This window comes from Seriola dumerili, unplaced genomic scaffold, assembly GCF_002260705.1.
Source record: "Seriola dumerili isolate Sdu_G_001 unplaced genomic scaffold, Sdu_1.0 BDQW01000068.1, whole genome shotgun sequence".
NCBI classification, from domain to species: domain Eukaryota; kingdom Metazoa; phylum Chordata; class Actinopteri; order Carangiformes; family Carangidae; genus Seriola; species Seriola dumerili.
This window is the reverse complement of record NW_019174323.1, coordinates 1,118,318-1,133,744: the sequence shown is the minus strand read 5'-3', so window position 1 is coordinate 1,133,744 and position 15,427 is coordinate 1,118,318. Positions and strand designations below refer to the sequence as shown.

Here is a 15,427-nt window from a genome sequence, read left to right as displayed (position 1 = left end):
GTTCTTTAATACAAAAGCTAATGATGCTAAAACAAAAAGCTAACAAACTGCACATTTCCCATAATTCCATCACGAGAACCCTCCTCGCTGATCTAGAATCTCTTTTAATCCACGTCCTGGATCTGTTTGATGCTGACTGAAACAAACTGACAGCTTTCCCTAAACTTTTTAATCACTACTCTCATGTTGACTTTGAGGTATTTAGTTTTTTTTTTCCTCATAACTCTGCACTCTTACATGAAATGGTTTCATGGGCTTTTTTGCTGAAAGGATGATTGAAACGGAAAGAAAAACAAGCAGTTAATTACAAACTGTCGAGTTATACTGGGGCTGTTGTCGGGGAAACGGGCCTGTTCAGTCAAGGGTGTGAGTGGTGGGCTGCAGATTTAGCTATTTATGAGACGTGTGCTTCTTTGTAAGAGCTTGACGATAATTCCATTGATGAAGTGAGAATATATTTTTAGTTGTAGGTTCATTTGAAAATGCTTGGAAGAAGAAGAAAAAAAAAAAAGTTTGTATTTTTTGCCCGGTGATATCATACTTGCCCCCCACCCCTGCCCCCTCCACCCTGCCCCCCATGTGATTCTTTGAGAGCGATTTATCTGATGTCATGCTAAGGGATGGCAGTGACCTTTTCCTTTTGTATTGATTCAGGGGCCGTTTGCTGAGCAAGCATGCTCTTGGAGTTACTGCAGGTCCTCACTTTCCACTGAGCTGACTGAGGACCCTGAAAGTTGTATGCTGTTCACCTGGATTTGAAACAAAATAAAAAAAAAAAACAACAACAAAGACTCCTGCAGATACTGTCTCTGATTTGTCGACCATCTGCTCAGGTTAAATCTATAGTGTATAAATAGTCTTCAGACTCAAAATTTAGTTTTGACTTCTCCTTTGTTGTGTAATTATTTATAAATGCAGAAAGAGAACAAACAGCAAACGAGATTACATAACTCCAATTTTAATGTGAAACACTTCTAGACCGTAAAGCTAAAAGTATTTGGACAACCCATCACTTTTATTTTGGGACTGTGGGATGGATGAGTCTACAAAACATCATGATGATTGTTCTGCAACATTTAACCATGTGTTTATTACTGTAACCATGACAACAGAGGTCCTCTAACCTAAACCAGGATGTTACCTAAACCTAACCAATTTGTTTTTGTGCCTAAATGTAACCAACCCTTTACCACAGCACTGTATTTTTTTTAACGGGTTCATCTGTGGCATCTCTCCTGCTGCTGATACAGGAAACGCTGCCATGGGTCCTACGCGCTCGTTTAGGTTGGAGGACCTTCACTGAAACCCCTTACTTTCAGACAATAGTTTGTTTCCACTTGGAGGCCAGTACTGGCATCAATATTTTATATTATAATATACAGTCCTCATATGGATCCCTTAGTTCTATGATACACCCCAAGGTGCAACCTGGACACATTGTCAGTGATGAACCCGGGGGTCATTAGGTGTTGCGGGTCTTAACATCAAACACCCTCACCTGGACGACCGAGCCAGGCAAGATCAGGCACCGACTTGAGTCCACGTTTTGACTACACGCCACTGGTCGCCCCACTCCCAAGACTTCTCTGCGGCGTCCCAGATGTTCTTGGTGCCTCTCCTCCTTCACAGCGAGCCTTCCACCCAGTCCTCCTGCACTCCGCTCCCAGGTCAGCTTACTTGGTTCACTTTCTTTCCCGGGCAGAAAGCTAACATCTCCTGATATATTGGTTTTGCTTTAATGACAATGTCCCTGTGCACAAAAACCAGCTCCATGAGGAAATGATTTCCCCCGCTACGTCCTCCTGAGTCGTGACCTCAAACCCCAGCCAGCACCTCTGGGATGAACTGGAACCCCCGACTGCGAGCCAGACCTCATCAACCAACACCAGCGCTGGATGCTCCTGAGTCTGCATGGGAGCGGATTCCTGCAGCTGTCAACAGCAGCAGCCCGTGGTTTTTGAATCATATGTTGCACAGTCACATATGGGTGTGATGCTGTGTCCACATGCTTTGGCCATAACTGATCATTTGCCTCATAGGACTGTAGTTGAGTCTGGTTTTCATCTTCACATGCACGTCAACAACAAATATATCAACTGGTTCACAAGAACTGAGGATTTTATTTTTAATCAACATGTGGTTTAACCTTTCTTCTTACGTTTTTATTAAGATTTGCACAAACCCCCCCCCGTCTAAATTCCATCATGTAAAGTGGCCTTCACAGCCTCTGGAGTACATGCAGAATTTTGTATCTACCCACCACCATCAGAGCAGGTAGAGTCCAGTGTAAGACCCTGGTCCGTCTGCTCAGGCCTGCAGATGGGAAGCAGATGAAGAACAGGAATGTAGCTATAGGTTAGACGTTAAACATCAAACACGTCTGCCGAAGGTCCCAGAGGACTGAGATCACACTGCAGCGAGTTTACTTCATATATGTTTTCATTTCTTTTTTTTTTCTGGACGTGTTCGACCTCATTAAACACGTGTTCAACTGTGTCTGATTGAGTTAATCCAAAAATCACTGTCTTGTTTTGTGAGCTCTAAAAACCTCCTGATAGAAAACAGTGACTGAGGGGGGGAAAAGTCTGAACAGGTCTGAGCCCCGACTTTGAACTGAACTCCTGATATACGACGCTGAGTGTGTGGGAGTGGAGACTGAAGACCCTCCCTCCTTTACATATAATAAGCTGCTCAACAGAAAGTCACACACTTTATCCACTGTTTGACTCCTGCAGGTAGGTGTTTTTTTTTTTTTTTTTTTTTTTTTTTTTTTTTTTACTTTTTCATTCCTGCATATGAAGTCTTAGCTCTTTGACTGTTGCTTTCTTGTGTCAGACAGCAGTTTACTTGCACTTTGTGGCCGCAGTGTTGTTGTGCATCTGTTCGCAGATGCAGATTGAAGAATGAAGGCTGCTGCAGTTCTCCTTATCTTGTCTGTGACTCTCTGCGCTGCTCAGAAACAGAAAATCACCCAGAGACCAGACTGGGATCTGAGGAACGAAGGTTAGCAGTAAAGTAAATACATTTACTGAGGTAACTCTGATGTCTGGCTGCTTTCCTTCTGTATTTCCAGTGAACTCTTCTGGTGATTTTCAGGTGCATGTCTTGCCTTGACTTCTATGTCTGTGTTACATGTAACCATTGTTTTAGGAGCAGTTCAGTGACCATGTCAGTGTGAGGCAGCTGAAACATTATCACCTGTAAATCACCAAATCTGATGATCTGAAATCTTCCGTTTTCTCCTCTCTTCTTTCTTTCTTTTCTCCCTATTTCACCCTTCCTTCTTTCCCGCCTTGTTTCCCTCTTTCAGTCTTTTCTCCTCTGGTAATTTCTTCCTCTTCCTCCAAAATGGAAATACAAGGTTATGCACCAAAACATAACCTGAATGCAGAACTTCATTGCCCGTTGTGCTGCTTCCTCTGCCACCGAAAACCATCCAGCGGCTGTTTGTCATTTTGTTTATTGATGTTGGTTTTGATGAAGAGGCCTCTGCAGTGATGCTTTGCCTGCTCTGTGTCGTCTCTGTGTGTGCTCACCTGTAGCAGAGAGACTGAACCCCAGAGGATGTGCCAACCTCACGCTGGTTTTAGACAACTGGAAATATGCCATCATGACGCAGGTCAAAGATCTGCTGCTGCATGACCACAACACTGTGCTGCCTGACTATGGAAGGTGACTTCATCTGACTTTTCTTCTTTAATAACTTTCTATGACTCAGTCAGTCTAGATGAAAGTTGCTTTTAGTGAGACTGGTTTTGACTGGTCCGTCCCTCCAGGATCCAGCCCCTGTCAGACGCCCTAGGAGACCTTTACAAGGAGTTCAATGCTCTGAAAGAGCGTCTCGCCGAGCTCACCGCCAAGTTTGAAGGGGTGGAGGCCTTCGTGGATGATGCGAGATCAGGAAGGAACCCTGCCTCGCCCCGAGGTGAACCCAGACCCGCGGGGTCACTGCGAGGAGAGGCGGAGGCGGCTCCGACCGGCGCTGGAGGTCGACCTCAAGGGAGGAGAACCAGGGTGGTCGTCCGGAGAATCAAGAAGCCTGCGGGTTCACAGGACTGAGTGTGGATTGGAGATCCTGAAGCTTTGAGATATACGTTTGGTGCAGTGTATTGTTATGTTTTATAAAGGATTTTTTTTCTGCTTCAACACCACCTCCATGATTTTGCTTAATTCTCATGAACAGCAAAGTATCTCTCTAAAATATCTCACTGCAGGTGAGGTCAAATCTTTTCTTGGATTTTAGATCACATACAGTAAATCTGCAGATCACAAATCTGTAAGCGGGTGAAACCAGTAGATTTAACTGTTGACAAACCATCTAAATAATAAAATTCACTGTGGTGCTGAACTTTCTTTCTCACAAGGGTTGAAACATGTTTTCTCTCTGTGCTCTTTTATTTATTTCCTTCATCAAACTCACTGCACTCCTTATTATAAATACATTTATGGTGATTTGATTAAAGTATTCAACAGCATTTCATCTGATGAAGAGTTGATATATATTTCTCCTTCACCACAAGATGGCTCCCAAGTATCAGGAAGATTTTCATCCTAACATGACGAACATCGTGTAGACCTGTGTGACTGTGAATTTTGTGTAAACCTGGTGATGAATGATCCACGCACTCTCTTCTTACGTTTGATCTTTGAATATTTTATTGAATTCACTAAATTCATCTGGGTGAAGAAAACAATTTTGTCAAAGCAGGTTTTGACAAATGTGCTAATATGCTAAATAAAAAAACTTAAGAGCATAAAAATCCTGAGTCACGACAGCCTTCGTCCATGGCCGCTGGGTTTCCACTTGCAGACTGCCGAAATCGAAAGTGAAAACTTCCGATGAGCAACTGAACACAACATAATAGATTTTTAAACAGAATTTTTATTTATTATTTTTTTTTTTTTAAGAGCATTATTTGGAAAGAGAAGAGTACGTGTAAGAAAATTAGAGTAAGAAAATTAGAGGTGCGTCAGTAAAGTAGCTGCAAAAAGTCTAAATATACAACAGTTATTAAGACACGGATTGTGTTTGGAGAATGGTACGGATATGGATACTGTAAGTACAGAGAAGTGAAAATTAAAATAAACAAGCAATTAGAAAAAAATGAATAGGCAAAACAAAAAAGCGAAAGAATTGACTTATGAACATGAAATTTGCCAAATATGATTTTTTTTTCATTGAACATTAGGAACATACAGCTTGTGCAATTTAAAGCAAAACATAAAGATATGTCTAATAATATAATAAATAATAATGCGAAGTTGTAATTGTAATATATTTACAACATAATAAGTAGTAGCAATAATAAGTATATAATTCATAATAACAGAAAAAGACAAATTAAAATTGGTGAGAAGACGAAGAAAATAATTAATCATAAAACAACATTTGCAGTAACACACTTACGACACGGTGCCCTGAACTTACCTAATGGTTTCACAGTCTAAGTTTCTTGTTTGACTGGATTATGATAGAAATGAAACTGAAACGGCTGCTGTTTGCTTTAGGGACCGTCGAGAAATTAATCACTAAATTAAACACGAGAAACCTTTAACGCCGTGTATTAACTAACGATTCATGACCTGAAACGACGGTCATTACGCGGAGTGAGATTTTACTAATCAACACGGTTCGATTAGAGAGTAACAATCGAGTTTCTGTCGAACTTTCCCTCCAACGTCACAGCGGCGGGTGAACTTCTCGACGTTCCCTCGAAGTTACATATAGTACGTGACAGTAGGTAGGCTAATAAACATTTCCCTAGGATTTCACTTGCTGTGTACATGACATATCCATGTCTGCGAACTTACTTACTCATACTAACAGGTAGGTAAACATAGCATAAAACTTTAAATGTGGAAACGCGCTGCTTCACTTATAACTACATTTACGACCGTTTATTACAGCTGAGCAACATTCTTACCGAATTTACTGCAAAAACTATTGGCGTTAAATGCTTGTCATATGATTTTATATTAGTTAATAACTTCTTTGGGTTTCCTAAGTTGAAGTCAAATCGTCTGAAATTAGCTGAGATGCTAATACAAATTAATCAGTGGCATTATTGTAAATTAAATATCTTTGGGTTTTGGATAAAGCCCAACTTTGGGAAACAGTGATGAAAACTTTCCATTATTTTTCGAGCATTTAATAGAATAAACAATTAATATGAATGAAATAAAATAATAATCGGGAGATAATTTGATAATAAAAATAATAGCTACTTGCAGCCCTAGTGGTGTTTGCGGTCTTGCTGTATTACTGTCACTTGACTGTGTGACATCATTTGTTGTGTATGGTTGCATTACATTTTGAAGTTATTTATGAGTGTACAAAGTCCCTCAGGAGGATGAATACTGCTCTTGGGAACTAGCTGTGGCAGTGTTTCTCATTTTGTTACTCCTGACTGTGCCTCAAATTCAGAGACCGGTAACAGGGAACAGGGACTCCCCTAAGACAAGAGTCCCTACAGATGGAGGAAGGAGCAGGAAACCTCCGCAGTGCCCCTGGACCCCAGGTGGAAAACAAGGAGAGGGAGGATGTTGCAACCAAAAGACCCCGGCGACGAAATAAGGTAGACATTTCAAGGTTTTAGACAATGTTTTAACAACATTTAAAACACAAGAATCTAAAAGCAGATATGTGGTCCTCATTTAGATGTTGCACCAGGAGCAAGAACCAGGCAGTCCCAGCAGGAAGGTTCAAGACAAAGAGAAGACGAAAAAGAGACACCGAAGAAGAAAAAAGAGCTCAAACACTAAAGGAGGTGCAGATGTCAAAAGTGAGAGCGCAGAAAAAGACAAGACCGTGCAACATGTGGATCCACAAGCTGCAGACTACTTGCCAAAAGAAGAAAGCAGTGGAGGACAGCACCAGCAAAAAGCCAAGATGGTGGGGGCTCAGACTCAGACAAGGAGATGTAAAGGCACACACAAAGTTACACAAACTCCAGTTGTTTCTCAGAGCAACAAGGAAACACAGACAGATGTCACTGTGCCACAACAAGACGACACAAACAATGAACAGACTCAACCTGGAACCAGCCACGCTGCAGAGACACAGACAGAACCAGACAAACACACATCTCAACCCACAGCGCAAGGTGACAGCGCCGCTCAGACTCCTTTAAGAAAACATGAAAATCCAGACACCGAGAGAGCAGCGTCAGATTCAGCCAAGGAGCGAAAAACAGAGATAGAATCCAAATCTAAAGAGGAGAATCCCTCTGCAGGGGTCTCAGGTGATCCCACAGAGTCTCAAATCCAAAAAGGTGCTGAACCATTGTCTTATGCTAAAGCTGTGTCCGGAGAGGGGAAGAATGAGAAACAGTCCAACGTGGCAGCACGAGATAAAACCACAAAAACATCCCAGAGCACACGGTAAGAGCAAGACTGATATTAACAGGTGACTCACCTGTGGTTGAGCCTGTGACTGTAAACGTGTCTGTTTCTCTCTCCACAGTGATCGAAGCCCAGTGAGGCCTCCACCTGGAGCTCCCATGTTCACCTTTCACATCTACGCTGTGCTGGACAAAAAGTTTAGATTCAACCAAGAATATGACACGCTTGTTCTGTTTTATGGGGAGAGAGAGTATTTACCTCTTCAAGTGACACATTTTGTGTGAGTATGCTTTAATATATATTGCAGTCTTTGCAAGTATTTGGACAGAACTTGTTTTGTTATAATGGCTCTGTACTCCAGTGCTTTAGATTTGAAATTTGAAGTTAAAGTTCTGCGTCTCAGCTTTAACTCGAGTGTTAACATTCACATCAGTCAGGAGTTCACGTGGCAAACAAGCCAAACGTTCATCCAGGTTATCTAAGCCACTTTATGTGGAGTAAATGTTCAGACAGACAACAGCACTGTGGGAAAAGCACAGGGCACCCCCATGTTGGCTTAAAAGTTGTATTTCAAAGTGCATTTGTGAACACAAGATCAGTTTCGTATTGAAACTGGGAAATTTTAATGTAAATTTGAGCATCTGCGTTTCCATGGCAACTGGGCAAACCCCATTTGCTGATGAAGATCGTGTAATTTGTTTGAAAGCTACGAAACAGCTACTGAGTGGACCGTGAGCTGAGATTGTTGTGCTCCAACAATCCAACCAGACAATGACTGCTAAGGATTTGGTACTAAGTCTCTGATCAGGTAGAGGTCTTCTTGTACTGACTTGACCTGACCATAAAACTTTAACTGTTTGGCTTTAAAAAAAAAAAAACTCCCTTGTTGTCTTGACAGATACTTGTCCTGCAAATCCAATGTGCTGAAATACAGACAAGAAGCAAAAATTCCTACAACTATCTGGATTTTTTTCAGACAGCTGTGAGATTTTCAGCTTCAGTAAAAGCATCATTATAACAAATGTTCAATGTTTTATGTTTAGTGGAGTAAAACAGGAAGGCTATCTGGTAGAAGCAAGTCTGCCAGTTGAAGAAAGAACCCTGCAGAGAGGAATCTGGTTGAACTATAGGTACGGTGTTAAACAAAGACAAAAGGAGATAATAGAAGTTGCCTCAAGACATGTTGAAATTCCTCTGAACTCAAATATTAAAGGTAAGCGAACCATTTAGTTTCATTATGTCAACACTCCACTGTTGTTTTCAGTCTTTCCTATAAACTGATCACGTGCCTGCCTGCGTTTCTTTTAATTTAGAGCTTCACCTCTACGAAGGCTTCATCGGTCGTCAGGAGGTGCAGGGTTTGTGGCAAACTGGTCTTCACATGGTCGGCTTGAAGAAGTCCAAAGGTGTGGAGATTTCAGACGCCTGGCAGGCCGCAGCGAGAACTCTGCTGAACAGACTCTTCCAGGAATGGTCTCCATCAGACAGACAGAGCACCGCGACCCTGGGTGATAACTTGAAGCATTTTATGATGAGTCTTGGTTCTGCACATTCAAGGGTGGTTTACCCAGACAATTCACAACCTCCCATGATCAAGGTTGGTGCAATAGATGTGTATGATTCAAAGCACTGATGAAACATTACCTCCAATATTCAGCCAATAACCAAATGTTTTTTTGTTTACAGACGTTCGACCTGATTTCAGAGAACTTGGTTCAGATCCTAGAAGGAGAGCCGAGGGAGAAGTTCCCAGAAATATGCAGAGGCACCAGTCCTCTTGTTCTGGGCCTGTCTGTTTTCATGGTTACCAGGAAGCTTGAAATCAACCTTGGAGTGAAAGGCTGGGCTGAGCTATGTTCCCTGGTGTCCTCAGGGGCCGCAATGGACAAGAGTAACCTGGATGGGTTGCTCAGTTCTTTCCAAAATCCACAATAGTAAGTTCTGCAAAAGCTTAAAACCAGTGGGAGGTGGTGTGAAAAATCATTCTTTATATAGCTTGACAAACAAAAGTCACTTTTCCAGACCTTTCAACTGCATTCGCTGGGTGTTAAGAACCTCAATTAAGGGCTTAAATTAGGGTTAATAAGATTTTAAGCTCAGAAAGTGATGTTAAACGTGCGGTGTGGTGAGGTTAGGTAAGTGTGAGGATCAGTGATGTGTGAGGGAAAATGCTGGCTGCAGAGGTCTGGATGAGTTGGGAGAGGTGTTTACCACACTGCCAAGAATATTCTACTGGAGAAATACTAAATATCTTTATTATATTTTCAATTAATGAATTTATTTGTTTGACACATTTCAGTTTCAAAATGATCATAATCAACCACCAAAACCCATCATGTAATTTGTGTGTAACTATAGAAAGGTCTCTATTTATCTGATGTATGATATGACCTTGTCCTCACTCTGCCCCCCCCCCCCCCTCCCCCCCGACAGCACTGTGCTGGGGCTGATGAACCACTGTGCTAATTTCATGGTGTCGGAGCTCGTCCTGCTCGTCCCTCTGCTCTTCAGACTCCGACAGGCGGGAGCTGACGCGACAAAAGTGGGTCCAACTGTAGAGGAAGAAAACTGGTCAGGACTTGAACACGTGAACTTCAGCAGGTTCAGAGAGTGGATACAGCCCCACCCCGACAAGAGAAGGCGAGTCTTATCCCAAAGCCACCATAAACTTCCTCTTCCTGAAACCAGTGTGTCTGCAAAGACGTAACTCTGTTTCTTTCCACAGGAGAATGATGAGTTTGATCAAGTCGCAGTTATCCATGGCTGAAGAGACGCCCCTACTTCTGATCAGCTGGTTGTCTCTTGTCGCGTTTGATGATCTTCCTGATTTCTCAGACCTGACGGGGATACCAGCAGAACACCTGATCCAGAGTCTGTTGTACAGGCTCCGCAAATGTGGCGACACAATGGATCAGAAGATTGTAAAGGTGACAATATTGAACATTTAAAATCACATTGTCTTGTCTTTAAAATGAGCTTTTGTGACAATCTTCGTCCTTTCTTCCTGCAGCATGCTGAAAAAACCTTGACTCATCTCCTGCTGAAGGTCGACAGAGAGAGGAACAGGTAAGGACCGGTGTGAAACAATCCTCAGATTCTGCTCATCGTTTGTGGCTCTGTGCTCGCTGCAGCTTCTGCTTTGCTTCCGCAGGATGATTGAATCCGGAAACATCCACCCAGCCTTCATGAGCAGCATCAGTGTGGCAAGGACGACATGCGGCATTGCGCGACTTGTCTCGTGGCACCCGGCGGTCGTCCTGTCCTACCAGCTGGTGTTGAAACTGGCGGAGGGTTTGGACGATGTGCTGAGAAACAAAGTAAGTAAAAAAAAGTCCAAAGACGTCACAACTCCTGTTTACACTTGCGATAAACAGAAGAACTTTATTTGATCGACACGTTTCGTGCAAAACATGTCGATCTAATCAAGTTCTTCTGTTTACTGCAAGTGTTGCTGGATGCTACGCTGAGAAAGAGAGGTAATAATCTCTTTATTATGTGCGTTAACTGCTTCAAAATTTCAATTGAATTCATTGTTTTGTGTCTCTTAGCCCAAAGACGATCAGTTTGAGCAGCACTTATTGAAGGAGCTGCACGACATTCAGCAGAAAATCAGTGAATGGCGAGATGAGCTGCTGAAAAAACCCCTCCTGTCGCCGTCGAAAACGATCTCCTACACGAAGGAAATCGAGGTATGTTGTCAGCTCATGGTCATGGTCAATCTAAAAAAGAAAAAGAGGAGTTTCAGCTGTGTTCACCCAGATATTATGAACCCAAACAGCCAAAGGTTGTGATTATGAACCAGATTCCCTTTGAAAAAGTCAAAAAACATCAAATACTCTACAGTGGTTTTGCTATAAGTGTTTATTTACTAGTTTGTTTCATTTTTGAAACATAAGGTGATGATATTTATTTACTGTAACTGTGCAGGGGAGCCAGGTTTAACATAAACTGGCTCTAAATGTAATAATGCGTGTGTTGAATTATCAGATGTGGGATGCGCTGCTCAAGGTGGAATGCTCTATCGAAGAGGTTTCATCCCGCTGGACTCAGAGCCTGACAAAAGCCCTGAGGAAGAGGATTTCCCAGGTCAGTGACCTTCTTCAGCAGCGTAGATTCTAACTGAGTTAAGGTAAATGATTTGATTTTACAGCACAATTCTGCGTTGTATTTTTTTTTTGCAGTCAAGTGAGGAGAATAAAGTACTGGTGTGCTGCCACGAGGCAACCATGGCTGCTATAAGGAAAAGCCACAGCGTTGTACAGGCCTGTTTCGATGAGCTGTGTCAGTCTGCTATCAAGACAATCTGCCAGGTACAGTTCATCTTATTGACAATTTTTGATTCACGCGTCATATGATGGACTTGATTTTTCCATCCACAGTTGTACCCGGGGTCACAGGGGACCAAGTTGCCAGTGTGGTCCTCTCGGTCCAAAGACATCTTTAGGCTTTCCCCACACACTCTCTCTACTCGATTCCTACAGTACACAGTTTAAGCCACATATAACCCTCTCCTGTACAGACACACTCACTTGTGCCTTGTGGCTAGAACAATTCATGACTTGCTATAAGATACATTGACAGCACTTTTCTCTTTCCCACGCCCACATATTCTGAAGAAGTTTGAAGTTTCAAGAGAAAATTTGCTGCATATTTTAGGAGCTCACCGACCTGTTGTTACTAGAGCTTCAGAGAGAATCCTGAGAGAGGAGATGGTTTTTGGTTCTTACAATCACAAATATATCTTCTTATGGATCAACACTTCAAATAAAACACAGGAGAAGTGTAAAACATGGAACCTTTAAGACCCAGTGTCTGACATAGTGAATGCTCATGCTGCATACATGTATGTTTTTAGAGAGGGCAGGACGGGGACCTGATGCGAAGCCTCGGCCAGAAGGTGAAAGATATTCCTGCTGTCATCCTGTCTGCTGTTGTTGTTGAGTCAGCAGCACGATTCAAAGATGACTCAGTGATCCAGCTGCTCCATCCACAGTCAGCCGTGAGCTTCCTGCTATTATACGGTACATCATTTCATCATTTATTTCACTCATTTATTTAGTATTCAAATTAATTTGTTACCGGTATTTACTTCAGGTTGTATAATGGCCACAATGTTGTTATTATCTCGCTGTAGGTGATTGGAAGTCGATCCAGGTGGATGACTCTGCAGGGCATGTCGTCCACAGCTGCGTGGTCGCGGTTCAGTCTCTGGTGGAGTCTCTGCTTCAGGGACACATTCCCCTGGGACACCTGCAGACCTGCCTGAAACATAGAGAGCAGTTTAAGAGACTTTACCTACAGTGTACGAAAACTAACAACCTTCCATGATTACTTTATTAAATTTACCTCCAACAGAAGTAAACTGTATTAATTAATAAAAGCTGCTTCCTGTCTTTTACAGATAAGAGAAATACCAAATCTGAAACGGTTCCTGTGGAAGCGGAGACTGTTCTGACTCAGAGAGAGAAGGATTTGAACTCTTTCCTGCAGCGGAAACAGCAGATGGACACACTGATAAAGATGATGGCAAAGGTTAAAGAAAACATCACAGGTGAGTTTCACTTGAAAAATAAAAAAGAAACCCAGCATTAACTTCAATTATCTATTTTCCAAAGAGTTTGTTCTGTATTTTGGCTTTATGCGTTGTGTTCTCCAGTAACATGGTTCTTATTCACCCAGCTCCTGAGATGTCGGCTCTTGAGGAGCAGCACAGTGCAGATCTCCAGACTGTGAGCCTTAACAAACTGGTGCTGGTTCAGTCCTTTGATGCTGAGGGAAGGTTGAAGAAGGTTGAAGGTCCTCCTCAGGTCCGCTGGTATAACACCAGTGTGAGTGCCTTGAAAATGTCCAGTGAGATGCACAAACTGCATCACAGCAACCTGATTCTATCCTCGTGGGTCAAGGGAGCGGCGTCTCTGGCATCAGCAAGGCGACCCTCCTCTGCTCCACTTCCAATAACCCTGACGCAGGTCTGCGAAAACATCTGGGGCCCGCTGCTGGAGGAGTTCTTTCAGCTTGGTGTCAGCATAGCAAACGCAAACATCACTATCGAGCGGCTTGATCGGGTTTTGGCGGAGTCTGGCGACCAGGGCGACGGGAAGCTCATGAAGAAGGAGCTGATTCTGATGTCAGACATGTTTTCTGAGTCAACACGGTTCAGACCTGAGAAGAACTGGGTGGAACTGAGACTCGATCAGATCCAGGAGTACTCGCAGCTCCACGAGGCGGCGGCTGCAGCCAGTGCAGTTCTGAAGATTGTTCAAAAAATGGAGCTTTCTGGGAACTTTACAGAAATTGACGCTCTGAGTCAACTGGTAATAGTCTTGAAATCTTACAAGAAATTAAGTTATATTTAGTAATGGCCTGACCCAGTGGTTCTCAACCTTTTACACTTTATGGCCACTTGAAAATTTAAAAAATGTTGGCAGCCCAAATCCGACCATATAACAATACAGAGGCCAAATAATAAGCACATTTTATTTAAATGGTAACGATCGAACATTCAGGACTGAACTGAAAGCAGGGGAAACTTTTTTCAAATTTTTCCTTTTTGTGTGACTGTCTCCTTTTAATTCTTCCTGTTGCCTACCAGCTGTCCACTTTGTTAGTCCAGGTTTAACTATGGATGTAATCTTAGCATGCAATCAGACTGAGATAGCAAACAAGTATTCAGTGTGGTCCGGTTGGTGATGACCTTAATACGAGAAACAAAAAACAAGGACAAGGACAACAAAAAGGAGTTTTTAAAAACATTTTTATGTTTTTAAAGATCATTTCAAAATATTTAAAAACTGAATTTATATTTTTATTCTTTGGTTTTTTTTTCTAATAATTATATCTTTTCACCAAAATTGTATTGGTGTGCAAATTGATTTGTCGGCCCAATACCTCCGCAGCCCACCAGTGGGCCCTGTCCCATAGGTTGCTTGCTAAGAAAATGAAAAGTGCCATTTTTTGGTCAAAACACTTTTAAAATTGCATGGCTCAATTCATAATGATTTACTTTTTAAATTTGTCTAGCAGAAGCAAACAAACTTTTCTCTTAAAGGTACTTTTATTTTTAAGAAGATGTATAATTCTTGAATTTTATGATGGACTATTTAACAGGAGGAGGACAGCTTTAAGCAGAGAGTTCTGGGATCCCTCAGGGAAGACCTGTTTCAGGCCAAACAGCAACTTTCTGCAGTCACCAAGCAGCACACTGTCTGTCTGGAAGAGTTTCTAGCGAGTCAAACTCTGGTCAGCTGGGTCAAAAACAACCTTGGAAGTAAGGCAAAAAATAAAATCTCCACATTATCTCCACATGATCCTGAAGAACATGCCTGCATTCTTACTCTTCTGTCCCCTCAACAGATATGAGCGACGTGAAGGTTTATGTGGACTTGGCTTCCATATCTGCCGGAGAGAACGACAGAGAGATCGACCAGGTGGCCTGTTTCCACGACGCAGTGATGGGCTACGCTCCTCTGCTCTACTCCCTCTCCCCTCAGGCTGGCTTTGAGGAGTTCATGAAGTGTGCTCAGCAGGTGTGGGACACCCAGAGCAGAGATGAGAAGCTCCCAGACAAATTGGTATTTACTTCTCTGTTATTTGCAGGCAGCACATAAAGCTGTTTTGCTGCAGCAATGTGACAATGATGTTTGTTTTTCAGAGAGAGTCTACTCGATTACTGAACTGGCTGAAAGACCTGAAGGAGACCCACGGCTCAGTGGAGCAGTCCTCTCTCTCCCTGGCTTCTTCTATTAATGCACATGGAGTGTATCACATAGGATGGTCTGATGAAAACACACATAGGGTAAGTGGACAATCTTCCATTAAAAGATGTGTCAAAGAGAATGAGATATTGAGCTTCGCTGACTGAACTTCCTCTGATTTGCACTTGTTTGCAGAGATGTCTACAGAACATGGTGCAGGTCAGAGTGATGAAGGGCAGAGAGGAGAAGAGCTACAGGCTGGAAGAGCTGCTGGAGCTACAGAACAAACTCATGCTCATGTCATCCAAAGGGGAGCACGGCAGAGAACAAGTCAACAGGTTCACAGAGGTCAGGGGCATTTATACAACATGATATTTGAATTTACAGCTGAA

The 15,427-nt window shown here is 42.5% G+C and overlaps 1 protein-coding gene across 1 annotated transcript in view; it reads left to right on the top strand.

Annotated features, from left to right (window-relative positions):
* The first annotated feature begins 5,655 nt into the window (after positions 1-5,655).
* Positions 5,656-15,427, top strand: part of LOC111219570 (E3 ubiquitin-protein ligase rnf213-beta-like) — a 32,681-nt gene continuing 22,909 nt past the window's right edge. Inside the window, exons 1-22 of the mRNA XM_022742290.1 lie at positions 5,656-5,827; positions 6,425-6,575; positions 6,659-7,380; positions 7,463-7,621; positions 8,385-8,554; positions 8,655-8,938; positions 9,028-9,275; positions 9,775-9,981; positions 10,067-10,268; positions 10,352-10,407; positions 10,493-10,658; positions 10,890-11,030; positions 11,329-11,427; positions 11,523-11,651; positions 12,197-12,362; positions 12,476-12,643; positions 12,743-12,892; positions 13,021-13,655; positions 14,449-14,608; positions 14,695-14,912; positions 14,993-15,136; positions 15,231-15,383. Coding sequence (XP_022598011.1) covers positions 6,474-6,575; positions 6,659-7,380; positions 7,463-7,621; positions 8,385-8,554; positions 8,655-8,938; positions 9,028-9,275; positions 9,775-9,981; positions 10,067-10,268; positions 10,352-10,407; positions 10,493-10,658; positions 10,890-11,030; positions 11,329-11,427; positions 11,523-11,651; positions 12,197-12,362; positions 12,476-12,643; positions 12,743-12,892; positions 13,021-13,655; positions 14,449-14,608; positions 14,695-14,912; positions 14,993-15,136; positions 15,231-15,383 — 4,479 coding nt within the window. The 5' untranslated portion in view covers positions 5,656-5,827; positions 6,425-6,473. The remainder of the gene's footprint in view (positions 5,828-6,424; positions 6,576-6,658; positions 7,381-7,462; positions 7,622-8,384; positions 8,555-8,654; positions 8,939-9,027; positions 9,276-9,774; positions 9,982-10,066; positions 10,269-10,351; positions 10,408-10,492; positions 10,659-10,889; positions 11,031-11,328; positions 11,428-11,522; positions 11,652-12,196; positions 12,363-12,475; positions 12,644-12,742; positions 12,893-13,020; positions 13,656-14,448; positions 14,609-14,694; positions 14,913-14,992; positions 15,137-15,230; positions 15,384-15,427) is intronic.